Raw genomic sequence first — 19,628 nt, 5'->3', positions numbered from 1 at the left:
AAAACTGATCTCCACCGTTCATAATTTAGGTACCTGATCTAAGAAGACGCTATCCAAAATCCAGGGTGATCCGACCTTTGAACTCCAAGAAACGCAAAAAAATAGCCTAGTCTTCCACCTCACAAATTCTCCACTTCGTACATCATTTGATAGACCTCAAATTATGGACAAACACCGAGAAAACTATGAACACCTCGATAATTAAATCCCAACCGAATGTACCATTTTTACCATAGATGTCTACGTACCCTTAACTGGGATCAAGCCATTGAAGGTTTCATCATGAGGTGAAATCTGCACCTCACCCAAACACCTCCCCGAAGGGAAATCAATACTTGATGATAATTAGCAAGTCCAAACAATGTTGAAACTTGCTCCGTGCAGGAAATAAAACAAAATCCAAAGTTGGCTTCCTTTGTAGATATTGATCAATCTCTTCTTCTATCGCAGCAAAAAAAACTCTCACTATTATCATTCTGAATAGCTTCTTTGACTGAGATAGGCGCGTCCTTCTCCATCAAAAGTGCATACTCTACTACATTAACTCACCTGTAAGGTTCCATAAATTCATCTGACCTAATCTTTTGAACCTGTTTGTATGCTCATTTTGTCTTAATCGAACCCGAACTTTGCTCGAACTAATATTTTTCGTGTGCCTACATATTTTTTTGCTCAAGGGTCCCATAATCAGAATTCAGAATCATCATTCGCATCATCATGAATATCTCCATGATCTTGTTGCTGAACACTACTAGAACATGAATTATCTTTAGATTCTATCTCAACCACATGAGCCTTAGAAGTCTCAATGTCATTATCACCAATCACCTTAGCTATCTGAGAAGCCACCATAGTTCCTTAATTAAACGTAACATCCATACAGATTACGAACCTATAATTATCAATATACCAAAGACATTAATCTTTTATACATGTTGCATACCCCAAAAATATAGCCTTCTTGCCCTTCGCATCAAGTTTACCCTCGTCGACATGGTATTAAGCCGTGGACTGGAAAATCCTAAGTCTGCCACAATCTACATATTTTTCAGATGCATTATAAGGTATATCTTCATCTAGAGATGCATGAGGTGAGCGGTTGACAACGTAGCGAGCAATAATAATTGACTAGCTAACCATTCTTTACCCAAATCAATATAGGATTGCATACACATTAATTTTCCCGCAATGTGTAATTAAACCTTTCCGCAACCCCATTTTGTTGTGATATTCTCCCAACTGTCTAATTTCTAAGAATGTCTTCCTTATCAGAAAACTCCTTGAAAGCACCATTCGTATACTCTGTATCGTTATCAGATCGCAGTGTCCTCAATTTTTTACCAAATATTTTCTCGACCATTGTTTTCCACTTCTTGAATGTTTTAAATAACTCATTTTTATGTTTCATGAAATATACCAAAAATAATTATCAACAAAAGTGACAAAATATCTCAATCCTCCCTTGGAATTAAGTGACAGGAGTCAGACCCCAAACATTTGTATGCATATAGTCTAATATACCTTTGTTTCAATATTTGCTTTTCTTGAACTGAACTAAGTGTGCTTTCCCGTACGCGCAATGCCCGCAAAAATCCATGCAATCATTTTTTATGTTCTTCAACAAACCCCCGTCATCAATATAATTTATATGTCTCTCTGATATATGTCAAAGTCGCCTATGCCATAACCGAGTGTCACATTGGCCATAACCGAGTGTCACATTGGTCGCCATCACTTCTAGTAGTCGCAACAGCTGCACTTTCAGTCACCGTTGTACCCTTAAGAGAATAAGAAAATTCTTGAGAAATACCCTTTAATTACTATCAAATAACCACGAACAACTTTTATCTCACCATTATGTGTAACAATTTTACACCCACCAAAATCCAAAGCACCAACAGAAATAAGATTTTTCTTCAATTCAGGGACATGTCCCTCATCTGTCAATATTCTTACCACTCCATCATGCATCATATTTCTTATAGAATCAAGTCCCGTAAATTTACAACCATGGTTATTTCCCATCAATATACTTTCAACGCATTTACAAGTTGTAAACCACTTCCAATCCGTAGACATGTGGTAAGAACAACCAGAATCTAGAATCCAGCTATTTGTGATTTCCCTTTCACAAGTAAAAGAATAATAATCATCACCACCTCCTTCTTCTGAAGCATAACCAACATGTTGTCTCCTTTGTACTTTTCTGGTATTCTTCTTGTTCTTGTTCTTCTTCCTAGAAACCTTTTTATTAGGATAATTTTCTCTGTAATGCCCAAACTCGCCATAATTGTCCTCTCCGCGTGAGGTCTAGAATTCGACTTAGATTTTTCTCTCCAACCCTTTCCTACTTTAACAACACCACGTATAGAAGTCATACCTAGCTTGTCTCACCACCAGTCTCTTTCAGGAATTTTCTCAAACACCTTTTGTGCACCACACAAGATATAACCTACAAACACCTCAAATTGGAGTTTTACCACCCAAATCTGATTATGGCTTTGATGTCAATTGTTGAGTCTCAATCATAGGACAACCGATGATGCCATAGAATAACGCACCTGAAAGAAACTTATCATGTAGAACTCACACCGAGTTCCAGAACCACAAGTCAAAAACTAAAATAGAGGAAATAATCATAATAAAGAAGAAGTAATAAATAGTCTTTTTTACTTTTATATATATTGATACGTATATGTTTGTGTATGGAAACAATATATCTCCCATAAAAAACCTAACTAATTCAGTGTAATTTACATATCTTAATAATCATGGGCCTGGTTTAAGAATTAATTCAAAAAATACCTTTTGGCCCAAAATACTCGGTCCAAGTCCCTGCATTATGGGGAGTCTAATCCTCACCATGGTGCAAAATACTCGTCCGTGTAATCTTCTGGACCTCCAAAATCAATCTCCAAGCATTTAGTCAGGGCAGTCCAACCGTTGAAATTCTGGGAAATGCAAAAATAAAACAGCTAACTCAACCAAGATAATTCCTACGAATTTTTCACATTAGCAACAAAAACTAGCTAGCTAGCCCAACTTTGATTCTCGACCAACACAAATATGATAATTTTTAATTAATCTTTTTTAAAATGGATGGTTATTAAGTCTTGACCACAGGGTGATTTGTAACTCGTTAAAGTCTCGGAAATATTACAATATTTATTAGCAAAGGAAATGAGCTGAGTTCCATTTTCCCACATGCAAAATCCTCTCTTTGTTAGGTCGGCTTTATGTTCCCGACAAAATATTGACTCTCTTGCCCAAAACAGACATATCCCCGTTAAAAAACATTGCAGGAGTATTCAAATTTATAAAAGAAATGCAAGAGGCCAGGTGTCACCCCATAACCCCTACCTAAATACATTAGTAGTTTAATTAGGATGACATTAAATACCTATGTAGATATGATGATCTCTTGCAGCTGCTCGTTGCAAAATCTAAATTTCAATCTCTAATAATAAATGCTATCTTCCACACTCTTTTTTTAATTTCAGTAAATTGGACTCGTTCCAGATTTACTTCTCACTCAAGCCTGTTTGCTTATATATTCAAAGATAGAGGGTTTTAAGCGAGTAGCTGAGCTTAATTAGGGTTTGAATTCTAGAGTAGAGGGACAATGGAGGGGGTTAAAGGTCAGCATTTTCAGAATCAACACAAGAGCTTAACGTTTGGATCATTAAATTTTAGTGATCATCTTGGTCTTGATGTGTCAAGTGACAAGAATGCTGATGTTTTGAACCAGGAGGTCCAGAATTTAGCTCTTAAAGATTCGATTGAGGAAAATGGGACTGTCCAGGGAGTTCTGATGGAGTCTGAACATATGGAGCATAGAAGATATAGATATTACCACCCTTTGAGACCCGAGGCTGAAAATTGCCTATTTTTTATGAGACATGGTTGGTGCCAGTTTAGGGGAAATTGCAGATATAATCATCCATTGAATAGGAAAATCCAGGTATAACTAATCTGTTACTAGATAGTCTTTTTTTTAAGTGGTTTATGTTATTCTTTGTTTGTTTAAATACCGTAAATACACACTCTCTGACAGGGTTGAGTAGGAAAAAATCATATCTGCTTGAATTGATCCTTTTTCTTCGTACATTAATAGGAATTTATAGTAGATCCACAAAACCCTATGATTCTTAATAGTTACAATTTCGAAAGTAAAATGTCTTGGTAGGATGATTATGCCCTTTTTAGTGCGACTGTGGATCTGCTTGTTTTGGCTTCTAGGTATAAAGACTTGTCACTTCTTGTTATGATAAGTCTACTTGTTAAATCTGATTGAGGTGAGGTTATGCCTGTCCTTTGTATGTGCATCAGAGGGCACAAAGATATTCGTGACATGTCAAGAATCTTCAGGATCTTCCTTTTTGTATGTACCAATAAAAGTATTATTGAGAGATGGGCTATAAATAATTTGAAGATAAGAAAATGTTAAACCTCTTTTATAACATAACTAAGCTTTCTTGAATTCTCATGAGAGTTCGGGTAATTCAAGGATACTGGGAAGAACCCTTGCTCTATGATAAGCCAGAGAGAAGTCTATCTATGATCAATCTAGAAAAGATTGAAAATAGAAAGCATCAAAGATCGGAGCCACCCTCTAATTTAGCCAACTAGCAAACATTTCTATACAATTTTGTTTTTCTAACCAGTTAGAACTATATATGCGATTTCTATAATTCATGGTCTTTGATATATATGTACCTAAATATGGTCTCTGATGTTTATCAGGATTAAAGATTCATCTTACATGTTTTATAATCTTGAGCTTAAGATTATGTTCTTTTCACATGTATGCTGCTTTAATTTCACGTTTTTGCAGCCTGATTATAAGGAGATAGAAAATCTGAATGAAGAGAACTTAACTAGGACGGGGCAAGTCGAGTGCAAGGTTATCATTTTTTCAGTGTCTATAAATGAATACGTGCTTCCATTTTTAACAATATGTGTATCTGATCTTTGTTACTTTCCTGTATACAATCTTGTTTTTAACCTTTCATCTATATCCCATATTTAAGTTCTGTAATTAAACACTGCTTTCTGACAATATGCACCTTGTTGCAATGTTAGTCCATACTGCATTCATATCATTGTGGAAGTGGCCTTAGGTAAAGTACAAGTTCACTGTCTATTTGATTTATTCTCCAGAAAAGTTAGTTGATTTATTGAGACTATATATATATTTCCCCTTGTCTTTGCTTGCATAACATGTATTGTTTTGATGGCATGTGACGAAAAGAGCATTTTAAACAAGTTAGAACCTAGAATGATATTCATTTTTAGTTCAATCTTTCCGAGGTGTTTGATAAAAAAAATTATGAGCAATGATAATGGATTTTGTTGTATAAGGTTATAAGATTCAAGTAAGGTAATAAAGCTCTAATTTAGCAACAACAAAAATAAGTTAATAAAAACGCGATCTAGTAAGGTTTGGTTTGTTTAGCTTCTATCTTCGGGAATTCCCTTCTGTTTACAGTCTTTATAATTTCGCTTGCTTTGTCTTCCAGTACTATTTAACACCAGAAGGCTGCAAGTATGGAAAAGCTTGCAAGTATAATCACAGTGGACGGGAAACTGAGAAGGCTCCGGTTTTCCTTGGCCTTCCAATCAGACCGGTACTATCCTGTCATTTCTTTTTACATTTTAGTATCAGATGTTACTTACAGCTTGAAGGACATGATAGTTATCTTTATCCATTTGTTTTCACAACTGAGTGTACTGTTTTTCACTTAGATATGAAATTAAAATTAAAACTTTTTTCAAGTAATCCAAAGCAACCCAAAAATAGTTTTTGAACATACCAGTATTTAGTGTCAACTTAAAGGGTTTTACACAAATTAGTTAATTTTGTTCCTTACAACAAAATCATAACTCTAACTTGGTACGAAAAAAGGATATGTATGAATAGTTTTGAAACAAAAGAATTTGCATGCTCACTACTTTTAAATTAACTAATATATTACTGCGAAGTTCTCTGGCAATTGTTCACAATTCAATATATCAGGGAGAGAAAGAAGGCCCTCAGGACAAGAGAATTGGTTCAAATTCTGGTTGGGAAAATGCTTTGCCATTCTGTCCATCAGCACTTTCCAGCAGGAAAGCATCTAATTGGGAAAATGCTAGGCCTTTCTGGCCATCAACAGTTTCCAAGAAAGCATCTGAACCAGTTTCTCAGCAGCACCCACATAAGCAGGCTGAACGCAGCAAAACTTCCGTGTGCCCTGTTAATGACAAGGGCCTGCCTTTAAGGCCTGTAAGTATTTTTTTCCCCTAATTAATATTGTGCTGAGACATTAATCACTGTCTTTTTGTATCTCCACACCAAATTAAGCATATTTTTCCTGATAGGTTATGTTATAGGGTGATTGTGACTTGCTACTGCTATCAAGTCAAGATGACCCATATACACGTATTACATATCTGTATACAAATAACTTTTAACATTACCTCTTCTAATTCTAAATGATTTAGGACATGGAGATCTGCCCATACTATAGTCGGTATGGGATCTGCAAGCGTGGACCAGGATGCCGGTTTGACCATCGTTTACCTCCAGCCAACCCAGAACCTGTTGCTTAACAGGATGCGTGGAACAGGGATGTGCAAGCATGGAACATGTAATAAGTTGAATTTAGGATTATGTTACTGCCCTTAACAAACTTGTAAGTTTTAAAGGCTTTGCCGATGATGATGTTGTTTTTTAGATTTCATTGATAATATTGACAATATGACATGGGCAACTGAGTCCCAATATTTTCATTTCCTACCAAACTGAATCCCAATAATTCCATTTTCTACTGTAGTTTAACAGTATAAACTGTTGGAATAATCTTAAACTTAGTTGTTTGGCAAGTAATAAGGCTGGTTCTTCGTCTTCCACACGCGTCATGTTCACCTCTTGCCTTGTTTCTTTATTTTTCCTTGGTCTGCGACACTTAGCTGCGAAATGTCCATAGATACCACAGTTATAGCACTGAATTCTGCTCTTATCGCTTCCTCCCCTCCGTCTCTGACTTCCACCTGTATCATTGTTGTTTGTCCGTCTTTGTCATTCTTCCTTGGTAAGTAACAGCTTCTTATCTTCACCTTCTCTTTTATTCCATTCCTCTTCTGTAAGTAGTAGTTGTCCTTTATCCGTTTCTGATTTTCCTTTCACCCTTTCTTCATGCGCCTTCAGAGAAGCAACAGCTTCCTCTACAGACATTGTGTCCAGGTTTCCGAACTGTTCAATGGTGGACGCGATCTGGAGGAATTTTGCTGGAACTGATCTCAACAATTTTTTAACGACATATGATTCAGTTACTTCTTCACCCAGTGCTCTTATATTAGTGACCAGCCCATTTAATTTCATACAATAGTCATCAATATGTTCGCTATCTTTCATACTGAGTGTTTCAAACTCTGCCTTCATCGTTTGTACCCTTGCTGCCTTCACTCGATCAGCTCCTTGACACATTATTTTAAGAGCATCCCATGCTTCCTTGGAGGTCCTTTTTGCTGCAAGTGAGAGTAGCATCTCCTCTGGTATGCCTTGGTATATCATGGCCAAGGCTACCTTATCCATTTTTTCATCTTTCGCTGCTTTGGGATCGCTGGGTTCCACAGCCTTCCACACCCCATGCGCCTGCATGAACACCATCATTTTCATCGCCCAAGCTGTGTAATTTTCTTTCGTCAGCATTGGGTAATTCAATCTGTTATTCCTAGTGAACTAACAATGAGATTTACAGAAGGGGGGTTGAATGTAAATCTCAAAACTTTTTCAAGTTTTGAGCAGTTTTAAAGGCTTTGTGTTTAAGATAAACAAGTGTGTGAATTGCTTTAAGCTAATACAGACAGATATATATTCAAGCACAAAAGTACAGAACACAACAGACCTTAAAAACTTTTCTGGTGGATTTGTTGTTCCACCAGAGATGGTATTTCAGAAAATCTGTGATTCAAGAAGTTGATCACAGCTGCATCCTAGTACAAACTAGATAATTTTTCTCAAGATTTTTCTGAACAGCTCTGGAAAAATTCTCTTCTAATTACTAGCTGCTACTTGGTTTATATAACACCAAGTTTACAGGTGAAGACAAAGATAAAAAATACAATAATAAAATAAGTTCTCCACTTGTTTCTTCTCCATTTTACTCCAGTGTATTGTTGACTATTGCCTCTTTATACTAGAGTAGAACGGCTGCTTTTTCTGATGTTCCTGAAATAGGCTACCACATCTCAGTTGTCTCTGTCAACCCATGTGCCTCTGTTTGTAGGTACAACTACCACTTGTCAACTGCTATTTAACAGAACATCCGTTGAAGCCTTCATCCGTTGATGGCTTTATCCGTTGATGTGTTAGCAGTTGAAGCTCTATCCGTTGATGCACTCATCTGTTGAAGGATGTTATCCGTTGAAGCTTTAGAGACATCCGTTGAAGCTTTGTTTCTCATCCGTTGAAGGTCTTTAAGTTATCCGTTGACACCATTTCATTTATACAAAATTACAAGGCATGAAATATTTACAATTGGCCTTCCTATCTGCATACCCTTTAGTAGTCAACATGACTTATAATTTCCCTCAACATTTAAGAATTATATCTCAAATTCAGAGACTGAAATGTGCTACAACACTAGACTTATTTCTAAGTAAAGCTACACCATCAACGGATAGCCAAAGTGGTCTTATCCGTTGAGGCTACAAACACTAGATTTCTACAAAAGTGTTTTGTTAAACATATCATCAAACTAATGCACATATATTCCTAACAATCTCCCCTATTTATGTCTATAAGAATTGTAGACATAAATTCAAGGTTAACTTGATGATAACAAAACACTTAACAAATATATGAACTGAAACTAAGTAGAAATTTAAAAGTGCTGCAAAAGTGTATGTACTAGAAGGTAATTGAAGATTTACAGTGTTTCCAAGGGTGCTCCACTAGCCTGAGCAAATCATCTTTTTCTTCTTTGATCCCTGGTTTTCTTTCCTAGCCCTTTGTCATTTTCCTCAATTTGGAGTTGGAGTTGTCTAAAGAATTCAGCTTCATCTTCATCACTGATATCCAACTTAGATTGCATTTCTTTGAGAGTTTCATTGCTGGCAATCTTGAGTTGGTCTTCAAGTCTGAAAAATCTTCTGACTCCTTTATCATCTCTGAATTCCATCAACCAATGAGGTGATTTGTGAATTGTAGTTCCCCTTTCTTGAATGAGTAAGGTTCTGGGCAAAGCATTGGGCTCCCTCCAAGTTTTCCTTATGTTGGCAATCTTGTTGAGAATTTCAGTCTTGGCAGTCCTGGTAAAGCCAGAATCCTTTTGTATGGCTGAAAAGACTCTGATCAAGGTAGAGTAGCCTTCATTCAGAATCCTGTAGAGAGGCCATGTTCTTTCCCCAGCTCCTTTGTATCTGAACACCAATCTCTCTGGTAGCTGTCTGTAAGCAGCAATTCCCCTTACATCCTCCAGCTCATCCAGATAGAGTTCAATGTCTGAAATTTCTTTTATGTCACAGATGTGAACATAATCATCTTTAGAAATGGGTGGCTTAGGGTTAGGTTTATGTTTTTGAGTGAATTTCTTAGAGTTTAGGGGAGGTGTAGATTTGGATTTTCTTTTCTGTTTCTTTGGTAGTGGAAGAGTGGTTAAAAAGGTAGGCAAATTGATGGTGTCCCAATCAATAGGTTCCTCTTTTGGGATGATTGGTTCACCATGGATGTTTATAGTGGGATCAGCAACAAAGGGTTCAGGTATGGAAGGTAGAGATTTAATTTCTTCAGTGTTGCCTTCACTCCTTCTATGTGCCTTGGCCTTTCTTCTGTTTCCCTTCTGCCATTCCTCTTTTTCCTCCATGCTTTCACCAAATATACTCCCAAAAACCTCATCTAAGTTTGCAATCTTGTCTTCACCCCTGACTTCAATTCCTTTCTCATTTTCAACTAGACTTGACTTTAGCTTTTGTTCAAGCTTTGCTTGTGCTCTTTTGTCAGTCTTGAGTTTTTCAGCTTCTTTCTTTAACCTTTTGGTTTCTTCCCTCTTGGCTATTGAGAATTTGGGATGTCATTGCATCACATATATGCTCTTTCCCTCTCTAAAGATAATAGCCATGTTTCTCCTTACTGCCTCATCCATGGTCTCCTTGTGTTTTATGATGCTAGTACCCAAAACTTTGTCTTCATCAGGCTTTGGAAGAGGAAAGTCCACTTCTTTCATCTGAGCAAAGTCTAGAGGGTTCTTTGTGGAGTCCTTGCTGGATCTGGTGTTGGGCTTGAGAACCATAGGTTTTAGATTCTTGAAAGAAGTCTCTCCAACCTTATTTCTCCTTTCTGGCTTGTGCTCCATATTGATTGGTTCAACCTTTGTGCTATGTTTCACAGATATTGATTTATCTTGTGTTGAGCCAAACAGCTGTTGCATCCTTTCATCAATTCTCCTCCTTTGCTCTTTCACTTGAATTTCAGCTGCTGCTAACTGGATTAAATCAATTCCATCAGGCTTTCCTTTGATTTGAATGATTGGAGAAGTAGTGATGGCAGGAACTAGCACTTTAGATATTTGGATTTTTGTAGATGGCTCTCCTTCCCCTTCCCTTTTACTCTCCCCCTTTTTGTTATCATCAAGGAGAGGGGTCAAGCCCTGTGCTTTTACCAGCTGCATAAGTAGATTTGTTTGAGATTGTTGGTTGTGAAGAATGGTGGCCACAGAATCTTCAATAACTTGAACTCTGTCTTCCAATTTGGCCAGCCTCTTTTCAGTATGTGATTCCTTTTTCAATCTCAACAAAATGTCCTGCATTGTACCAAAGGGCATGACTGAATCCAATTTTTCAGAATTATAGGATTTCAAGTCAGCACTATCCTTTCTGAGTTCATCCACACTCAGATTCTGTCTTACTTATTGCAACTTCATGAGATGCAGTGAGTCCAAGTGAGCTGTAAGGATAGCCTTTGTACCAGCATGAGAAGTTTTCTGAATGGCCTATTTGATAGTACTGATTTGTTTGACTAAGGAGACATTGAATTGCCCTGTTGTAGACTCCTTTGTGAAGGCCCATTCAGATAGATTTGGAATAGAACTAGGGCCTTCATCTCCCCCTAAGTTCATGCTTCCATCAGAAGAAACAAAGTCATCATCATCAGAATTTACTCCGAATTCTTCAAATGACTCACCAGCTGTTGAAGGCATCTTGTTAATAGCAGTTTTGTCCCTTTGAAGAGATGCTGTTGTATGTACTAGATGTAGTGTCTTTTCTGCCTCCACATTATCCTGTGCAGCCAATACTTGATAGGCTGAAACAGGATGAGTAAAAGTGTCAGCATCCAAGGAAATGTTATCAATTACAGCTTTGTAATGTTGCTGAAATTGTCTTTCCTTTTCAGCATCATTCACAATCATTGACTCACTAGCAATGGCTGGATCCATCCTTATATCTGTTATACCTGCCTTTCTCTCATTTTCTCTATGTTCTTGCATCAGGGGCTCCCCCTGGCTCACACAACTCACTCCCTCACCTTCACCTACTAAGGTGGTACTCCTCTCACTTACTTTTGCCATGCTGGAAGAAATAGCATGCATATTTGAGCTCTCAATCTCTCCTTTTTCCTGGGAGCAACCCAGCCTCTCACTCAAATTGTCACTCCCTTCCCTCAGTCCTAGAAGTGATTGTACAGTAATCAAGTCTTCTACACTTGGAATTGTTTCAGTTGTGTGTGTAGAGACTATCAACGGATGAGGAATAGCCATTGAAGGTGAAACTGATGGTATCAACGGATAACTGCTGTTAAGCTTATCCGTTGAAGAACAACCACTTGTCAACGGATGAGTGATATCCGTTGAAGAAGGAAAAGAAGTAGAAATTGAAAGTGATATAACTGTTGAATCTGTGTAAATTGATATGAGTTTTGGTGACACAGATCCTTCAATTACATCTGAAAGAATTTGCGGGTGATCCAACAAATCATCTAAAAGATGATGATCACCTGTATTTGAGTGGGGCTCCTCCCTGAGTTGTAAAGAGGGAGAATCAGGAATTGATGGGAATAACATATCCACATCTAGAGATGGTGAGGAAGTGTGTGGTGATTGATGTGTGTTAATTGTGAGAGAATGGGGCTGTGACTCCACATTTGTTGGAGCCACATCAAACTGAGTTTGAGAAGGCATAGATACAGATGGATGTATCTGTGCAGTGTGTGCACCCTGTGTAGAAGATTGGGTTCTAGCTCTCTTTCTTCTAATAAAGGCTTTTGTTGGTGAGTGTTTGGCTTTAGTGTCCCTCCCTCGTTTGTGTGTTCCTGGTTGGGAACTATTTTCAATAGTTACATCCTTTTGGGAGGATGCAGCTAGGGATATGCTAGTAACCTTTTCAACCACCACAGCTTTTTGAGAAACTGTGGCTTGGCTAGCTTGGGAAGCACTTTTCTCTCCTTCCTTATCCTGGGGGTTTCTTTGATGTTCACCCCTCCCCTCACCACTCACACCCTGTTCACTCCCCTCAGGGTTAATGGTAGGTGTTACAACTGTTGTCTTTTGAGAAACAACAGAGGTGGTTTTCTTTGTCTTTGATTTTGAAAGTTTAGTTTTGGCGACCTTGGTAGGAATCTGTTGGGACATTGTCACAGATTCCATGGCCACACTAGAAGGTAAAAAAATAGAGGGGTTGGAAGAAGTAGGAGTTGTAGAAGCAATTACCTCACCTACCTGTGGTGCATTCATGATTGGTAAATATACCAATGGCACACTGCTGTTGAGATCCATTCTCAATAAATCTGCAAGAACTCTTTTCTCTTGTGCCCAGCACTTGAGTTTATTATTCTCATTCGTAATGACCAAACCTTCAGCAACATGGTTAGCCAATAACATAAAGAATCTAGCATAATAGATGTTATTAGGTCTATTAGCTTTGTTACCTAATCTAGTACCCAATTCTAGCATAATATAGTTGCTAAAATTAAAATACCTATCAGAAACAAGCATATAGAGCATATTAACAAGAGATGAAGTTATGGCATCAAAATTGCTAATTTTCCCAGAGAAAACCTTGATAAAGGCATCCCCAAGAAAACTCCATTCTTTCCTAAGGCCTTTTCTTCTAATACTCCCTAAACTAGCAGAGTTAAGAGAATAACCTATGGAATCTAACATGCTGGATACATCATTATCAGTGTGTGGTGTCATGGCATTGTTCTCAGGTAATTTAAAACATGCTAGTAAGTCATCACAGTTAACACAGTGATTTTTACCTTTGAGAGTGAAGGAGATAGTCATATCTATGGAATTGAACTCAGCAGATGTCCAAATCTCCTCAACTACTTTACAGTAAATCGTTGGGGCTTCCAGCATTGCATAGCTAAGTTTACAGTTTTTGATGAAGTCCATCATTTTGTGATAATCTGAGTGGGCTTCATTCTTTTCTACCAAAGCTATGAAATTGTTCTTCTCATAGATGAACCCAGATTGAGACATAATCTTTACTACTGGTGCCATTGTTGTGAGTAGAAATTGCAGAGAATAACTTGAAGGTTTTGCAGAGAGAAAATGGTAAAAGCTTTGAAATTTCAAGAAAGCGTAAAGTAAAAATGAAAAATCAGAAGGGCTTATATACTTTCTCAAAAAAAAATAAAAAAAACATAAATAAGAGATTAAACAATAAATATGTGTAAGTGAATTTCAGCCGTTTAAGAATAAACTGTAAGTATTCTAAAAACTACCTTTAAAACAAATACATACAGCTGTATGTATGAGTATCAACGGTTAAGACAATAGAATCAACGGCTGTGAAACACTTGAATCGACTGATGTGATATTTCAACGGATAAGGTAAACTGTCATCCGTTGAAGAGCACTTCAGTTTTATCCGTTGACGGATAAAAATTCCAGAAATGTATATGACTTTCAACGGATAATGAACATCCGTTGACAGAACAATTTTGACTTTCAACGGATAGGGAATATCCGTTGATGGAATAATCTATGTTAAAAATCAAATTTGTTCTTGCAGCTAATACATTTCAGGCTTCAATTCAAATTGCAATAAGGACATGAATTTTAAGAGTAATTAAGCATACCTAGCTCACTTACCAATCTTGTGAATGTTGATTCATCAAGTGGCTTGGTAAATATGTCTGCAATTTGTTGTTCACTTGGAACAAAATGAAATTCCACTGTACCTTTCATCACATGTTCCCTAATGAAGTGGTACTTGATATCAATGTGCTTGGTCCTTGAGTGCTGCACAGGATTCTCTGTTATGGCTATGGCACTTGTGTTGTCACAAAAAATAGGAATTCTATCAACATGTAGTCCATAATCAAGGAGTTGATTCCTCATCCATAACACTTGAGAGCAGCAACTTCCAGCAGCAATGTATTCAGCCTCAGCTGTAGAAGTAGAGACTGAATTTTGCTTTTTGCTAAACCACGATACAAGCTTGTTTCCCAGGAATTGGCAGGAGCCTGTTGTACTTTTCCTGTCTATTTTGCAACCTGCATAGTCTGCATCTGAGTAGCCAATTAGATCAAAACCAGACTCTCTAGGGTACCAAATTCCTAGATTTGGAGTCCCCTTGAGATATCTGAAAATTCTTTTAATAGCTACTAAGTGAGATTCTTTAGGGTCAGCTTGAAATCTAGCACAGAGACATGTAGAAAACATTATATCTGGTCTACTGGCAGTTAAATATAAAAGTGAACCAACCATGCCTCTATAACTTGTAATGTCCACAGACCTTTCAGTCTTATTTAATTCAAGTTTGGTGGCAGTGGCCATGGGAGTTTTTGCAGATGAACATTCTATTAAGTCAAACTTCTTTAAAAGATCATAAATATATTTAGTTTGACTAATGAAAATTCCATCACTAACTTGTTTAACTTGTAAACCAAGAAAATAGGTTAGTTCTCCCATCAGGCTCATTTCATAATTACTTTGCATTAGCTTAGCAAACTTTTTACAAAGCTTATCATCTGTAGATCCAAATATTATGTCATCTACATAAATTTGAACAAGTATACTAGAGCCATTAACATTCTAAAGAAGAGAGTTTTATCAACAGTACATCTAGTGAAGTGATTCTCCAAAAGGAATTTTGATAAGGTTTCATACCAGGCTCTAGGTGCTTGCTTCAGTCCATAGAGTGCTTTCAACAGATAATACACATAGTCTGGAAAATTTGAATCTTCAAACCCTGGAGGTTGACTTACATAAACTTCTTCCTCCAATTTCCCATTTAGAAATGCACTCTTGACATCCATTTGATAGACTTTGAAGTTGGCATGGGCTGCATAGGCTAGAAAAATTCTGATGGCTTCAAGTCTTGTAACAGGAGCATATGTCTCATCAAAATCTATTCCCTCTTGTTGAGAATAGCCTTTAGCAACCAATATGGCTTTATTCCTTATGACAATGCCATTTTCATCCATCTTGTTTCTGAATACCCATTTTGTGTCAATAGGACTCTTGTTCTTTGGTTTGGGTACCAGCTTCCAAACTTTGTTTCTCTCAAATTGGTTCAGCTCTTCCTGCATAGCTAATATCCAATCTGGATCCAATAAAGCTTCTTCCACTTTCTTAGGTTCCTCCTGAGATAGAAAACTACTATACAGACATTCATCTTGAGTAGCTTTTCTTGTTTGCACTTTAGATGATGCATCACCAATGATCAGTTCAAAGGGATGATTCTTGGTCCATTTCCTTTGAGGTGGAAGATATACTCTAGATGAGGTGGCCTCAGTATTGTCATGATGTGAGACAGAGTGTTGATTAGTTGAAACTCCCCCTGAGTTGTTGGTCCTTTGCAGGGAACTTGGAGTTCTATCAACTGATGATGTAAATCCATTATCCGTTGATGAACTATGATCAACGGATGCTTCACTTTGTACTTCAACGGATGATGCATTATGTCTTTCAACGGATACTGCATTGCCTCTATCAACGGATGCAGAATTTTGTGCATTATCCAAGGGCATGTTTTGAATCCCTTTTGAAGTGTCATCTCCATCAGTCTCCTCTTCACTATCATCACAATATATCTCAATATTGTCAAATTTGAGTCTCTCATGGTGTCCCTCATCTGTTAGTCCATCAATCTTTTTATCATCAAACACAACATGCACAGATTCCATAACAATGTTGGTTCTTAGATTGTAGACCCTATAAGATTTTCCAGCTGAGTAACCAACAAATATCCCTTCATCAGCCTTTGCATCAAACTTCCCTTTATGGTCAGATTGATTTCTCAGTATAAAGCATTTACATCCAAAGACATGAAGAAAGTTTAGAGTTGGTTTTCTTCTCTTGAACAACTGATAAGGAGTCATGCCTTTAGCTTGATTGATCAAAGAAATATTCTGAGTGTAGCAGGCACAATTAACAGCTTCAGCCCAGAAATATGTTGGTAACTTTGATTCTTCAAGCATTGTTCTAGCAGCCTCAATTAAAGATCTGTTCTTTCTTTCAACTACCCCATTTTGCTGAGGTGTTCTTGGAGCTGAGAACTCATGCATGATTCCATTTTCTTCACAGAACAGCCTCATTGTCAAATTCTTGAACTCAGTTCCATTGTCACTCCTGATATTCCTAACCTTCAAGTCAGGATGATTATTGACTTGCCTGATGTGATTGATAATGATTTCACTTGCTTCATCCTTTGAACCAAGAAAATAGACCCATGAAAACTTTGAGAAATCATCTACAATCACTAAGCAATATCTTTTTCTTGCAATTGACAATACATTGACTGGTCTAAACAAATCCATATGTAGCAGCTGTAATGGTTCATCAATTGTTGTTTCAAGCTTCTTTTTGAATGATGCTTTCCTTTGTTTGCCTTTCTGACAAGCATCACACAAACCATCCCTTGAGAATTCAACAAGAGGAATTCCTCTAACTAAGTCCTTTTTGACTAGATCATTCATTGTCTTGAAATTCAAATGAGATAGCTTCTTGTGTCATAGCCAACTTTCAACTGGACTTGCTTTGCTGAAGAGACAAGTAATAGATTCTGCATCAGTAGAGTTGAAGTCAGCTAAGTACACATTTACTTTTCTAACTCCAGTTAGAACCACTTTGTTATCTTTCTTACTGGTGACAACACAGGCTTCAGAATTGAAGGAAATTGTATTCCCTCTATCACATAGTTGACTGATGCTCAGTAAGTTGTGCTTGAGACCATCAACTAATGCAACTTCATCAATGATGACATTCCTTGTTGAAATCAAGCCATATCCCATAGTAAACCATTTGCTGTCATCTCCAAAGGTTATGCTAGGGCCAGCTCTCTCCTTAAACTCTGTGAGCAGGGAGAAATCTCCTGTCATGTGTCTTGAACAGCCACTGTCCAAGTACCATAGATTTCTTCTATTTCCCTGCACACCATAAAATCAATCAAGTTGATTTTGGTACCCAAGTTTCCTTGGGTCCATTCATGTTAGCCTTTCTCCTAGACTTCATTCCTCCTGCATCTTTAGACTTAGGTAACTTTGAGTCAACCTTGATCTTAGATGTAGTTGGTTGAGGTGTAGGGTTAGTCACAGAATCATTTAGCACATTTGGAATTTGATAAGGCATGGATTGTGCAAACATGTTATTCCACATAGGCATATTGTATGGCATTTGAGGCATACTAAATGCAGTAAGATAAGGATTGTTAAAATATGGCATGTTTGTAAAATGTGCATAAGGATTCTGTTGAGACATAACAGGCATAGCATGCAGAGGTGATGCAGACATATTAGGCATGGAAGAGGGTACAGGTATGGGAGTTTTCTTAATAGATTTGCAATTAGCAGATAGATGATTAACACTATTACAATGCACACAGCTTTTTCTAGGAGCATACTTATCAGGTGTGTAATTGTTATGTTTGTTAACCCCTACCTTCCCATTTCTATTAGATTTCCTTTTAGTTTCCTTTTTATCCTCAACCACTTTGAGCCTATTCTTTAACTGTTCTAAGGTCATGTGTCCTATATTCACCTTACTGAAATCTTTGGATGTGCTTGCTTCTTCTTTGACAAAGTTCTTGGAAGTTGAACCAAACTTTTTGTTGAGTTTTTTTAGATTTTCACTTTTAGAAACATCTGCCTGTTTAAATTGAGGAACCTTCAACGGATGCTCCTTTTCTTCCTTCAACGGATAATTTTCATCATCCGTTGATTCCACATCCGTTGACAGCCCATCAATTAATTCCATTTTCTTTTTTTTTTATCCCAGGCAGTTTCACAAAATGATTCAATTCCTTGGACCTTGACAATTTGAGCACTAACATCCCTAGATGTCTTCCGGGCTTTAATCACCTCTTGCTCTCTCTCTAATTGATTAGAAAGTATTTCTACTTTCTTAACAGATTCAGCTAGTTCATTTTCAACAGATATATAATGTAGCTTAGTTTTCTCTAGGTCAATCAACTTATCTTCTAACACATCATTTCTATTACTTAAAAACAGATTGTTCTCTTTAATCCTACTATTTTCTTTAGCAAGAGATTTAAGAGACACACGCAAGTGATACAATTCAGTAGACATGACATTAAAAGCATCATTGCACTCTTTTTTAGTAAGCTGTGTTAAATCAGTAGTGATTACCTGGTTGCTTAATGAACTAACTTCATTTTCCTCAGAATCAGCCATGAGAGCCAAGTTGACATATTCCACATCTTCATCCTCTTCTTCTCCATCAGCTGCCCAGTCTTTTTCTTGAGTAATGAAAGCCTTCTCCTTTTGCTTGAGCAGATCAAAATATTTCTTTTTGTAATCTACTTGGTCAAATTTCTTCTTTTCAGAAGTTGGCTTTCTGCACTCACTTGCAAAGTGTCCACTTATACCACAATTGAAACACTTAAACTTGGATTTGTCCACCATGTTCTTATGAGGTTTAGTGGCTCTAGTGTTTTTCTTAAATTTCATCTTTACAAATCTTCTGGACAGAAATGCAAGATGCTCATCAATACCATCAGAGTCATCTTGGCTGGAGTTGTCTTCATTCTCAGTAACTTGCTCCTTACCCTTGCTTGATTCTGATTTGCTTGTGCCATCTTTGGAGTTTAATGTTGATCTCACAGTTTCTTGTCTGTATTCTTTCTCATTTTTAGCTACCAAGGCAACTGAACCTCCTTTCTTTCTTCCCTTCTCCAATACCTCATCCTGTTCCAGCTCTAGTTCATAAGTCTTCAAGATTCCGTATAATCTTTCAAGAGTGAAGTCCTTATAATCTTGAGAGTTTCTCAAGGAGACAGTCATGGGTTTCCATTCCTTTGGCAAGGATCTTAAAAATTTAAGATTTGAATCCTTCACCTGGTACACTCTACCATACAGCTTCAGTCCATTCAACAGCTTTTGGAATCTATTGAATGTGTCATTTAAAGATTCATTTTCTTCAAAATGAAAATACTCATACTGTTGAATGAGAAGCTGCATTTTGTTTTCTTTTACTTGTTCTGTACCTTCACACAGTAGCTGAACTGTGTCCCAAACCTCTTTGGCAGTTATGCAATTTATCACATTATCAAACATATCCTTGTCAAGACCATTAAACAAAATGTTCATAGCCTTCTTATCCTTGTGGACTTCTTCTGTGTCTTCCATTGTCCATTCTGCTCTAGGTTTTGGAATGGATTGACCAACAACAATTGTGGCTGTA

General features: G+C 37.2%; 1 protein-coding gene across 3 annotated transcripts; it reads left to right on the top strand.

The window, feature by feature from the left end:
* The first annotated feature begins 3,436 nt into the window (after positions 1-3,436).
* Positions 3,437-6,802, top strand: LOC141716621 (zinc finger CCCH domain-containing protein 8-like). 3 transcript variants are annotated; one of them, XM_074518810.1, is made up of 6 exons: positions 3,443-3,638; positions 3,749-3,961; positions 4,835-4,903; positions 5,520-5,627; positions 6,017-6,265; positions 6,484-6,802. In XM_074518810.1, the coding sequence occupies exons 2-6, from the start codon at positions 3,812-3,814 to the stop codon at positions 6,589-6,591; spliced, it is 684 nt and encodes a 227-aa protein (XP_074374911.1). In that variant the 5' UTR covers positions 3,443-3,638; positions 3,749-3,811; the 3' UTR covers positions 6,592-6,802. The 3 variants fall into 3 exon arrangements, with proteins under 3 accessions (XP_074374910.1, XP_074374909.1, XP_074374911.1); XM_074518808.1 differs by having other exon boundaries at positions 3,438-3,961; XM_074518809.1 differs by lacking the exon at positions 4,835-4,903 and having other exon boundaries at positions 3,437-3,961.
* The last annotated feature ends 12,826 nt before the right edge of the window (positions 6,803-19,628 follow it).

The sequence above is a fragment of the Apium graveolens genome, chromosome 4, assembly GCF_009905375.1.
Source record: "Apium graveolens cultivar Ventura chromosome 4, ASM990537v1, whole genome shotgun sequence".
Taxonomy (NCBI): Eukaryota; Viridiplantae; Streptophyta; class Magnoliopsida; order Apiales; family Apiaceae; genus Apium; species Apium graveolens.
This window is presented reverse-complemented; position numbering and strand designations above follow the sequence as displayed.

Excerpts from the sequence above, each read along its gene's own strand:
- LOC141716621 (XM_074518808.1), top strand. The coding sequence starts at position 3,623 with ATGGAGGGGGTTAAAGGTCAGCATTTTCAGAATCAACACAAGAGCTTA. Across the intron at positions 5,628-6,016 it reads TTGGCCTTCCAATCAGACCG|GGAGAGAAAGAAGGCCCTCA; the intron begins GTACTATCCTGT and ends TCAATATATCAG. Across the intron at positions 6,266-6,483 it reads AGGGCCTGCCTTTAAGGCCT|GACATGGAGATCTGCCCATA; the intron begins GTAAGTATTTTT and ends TAAATGATTTAG.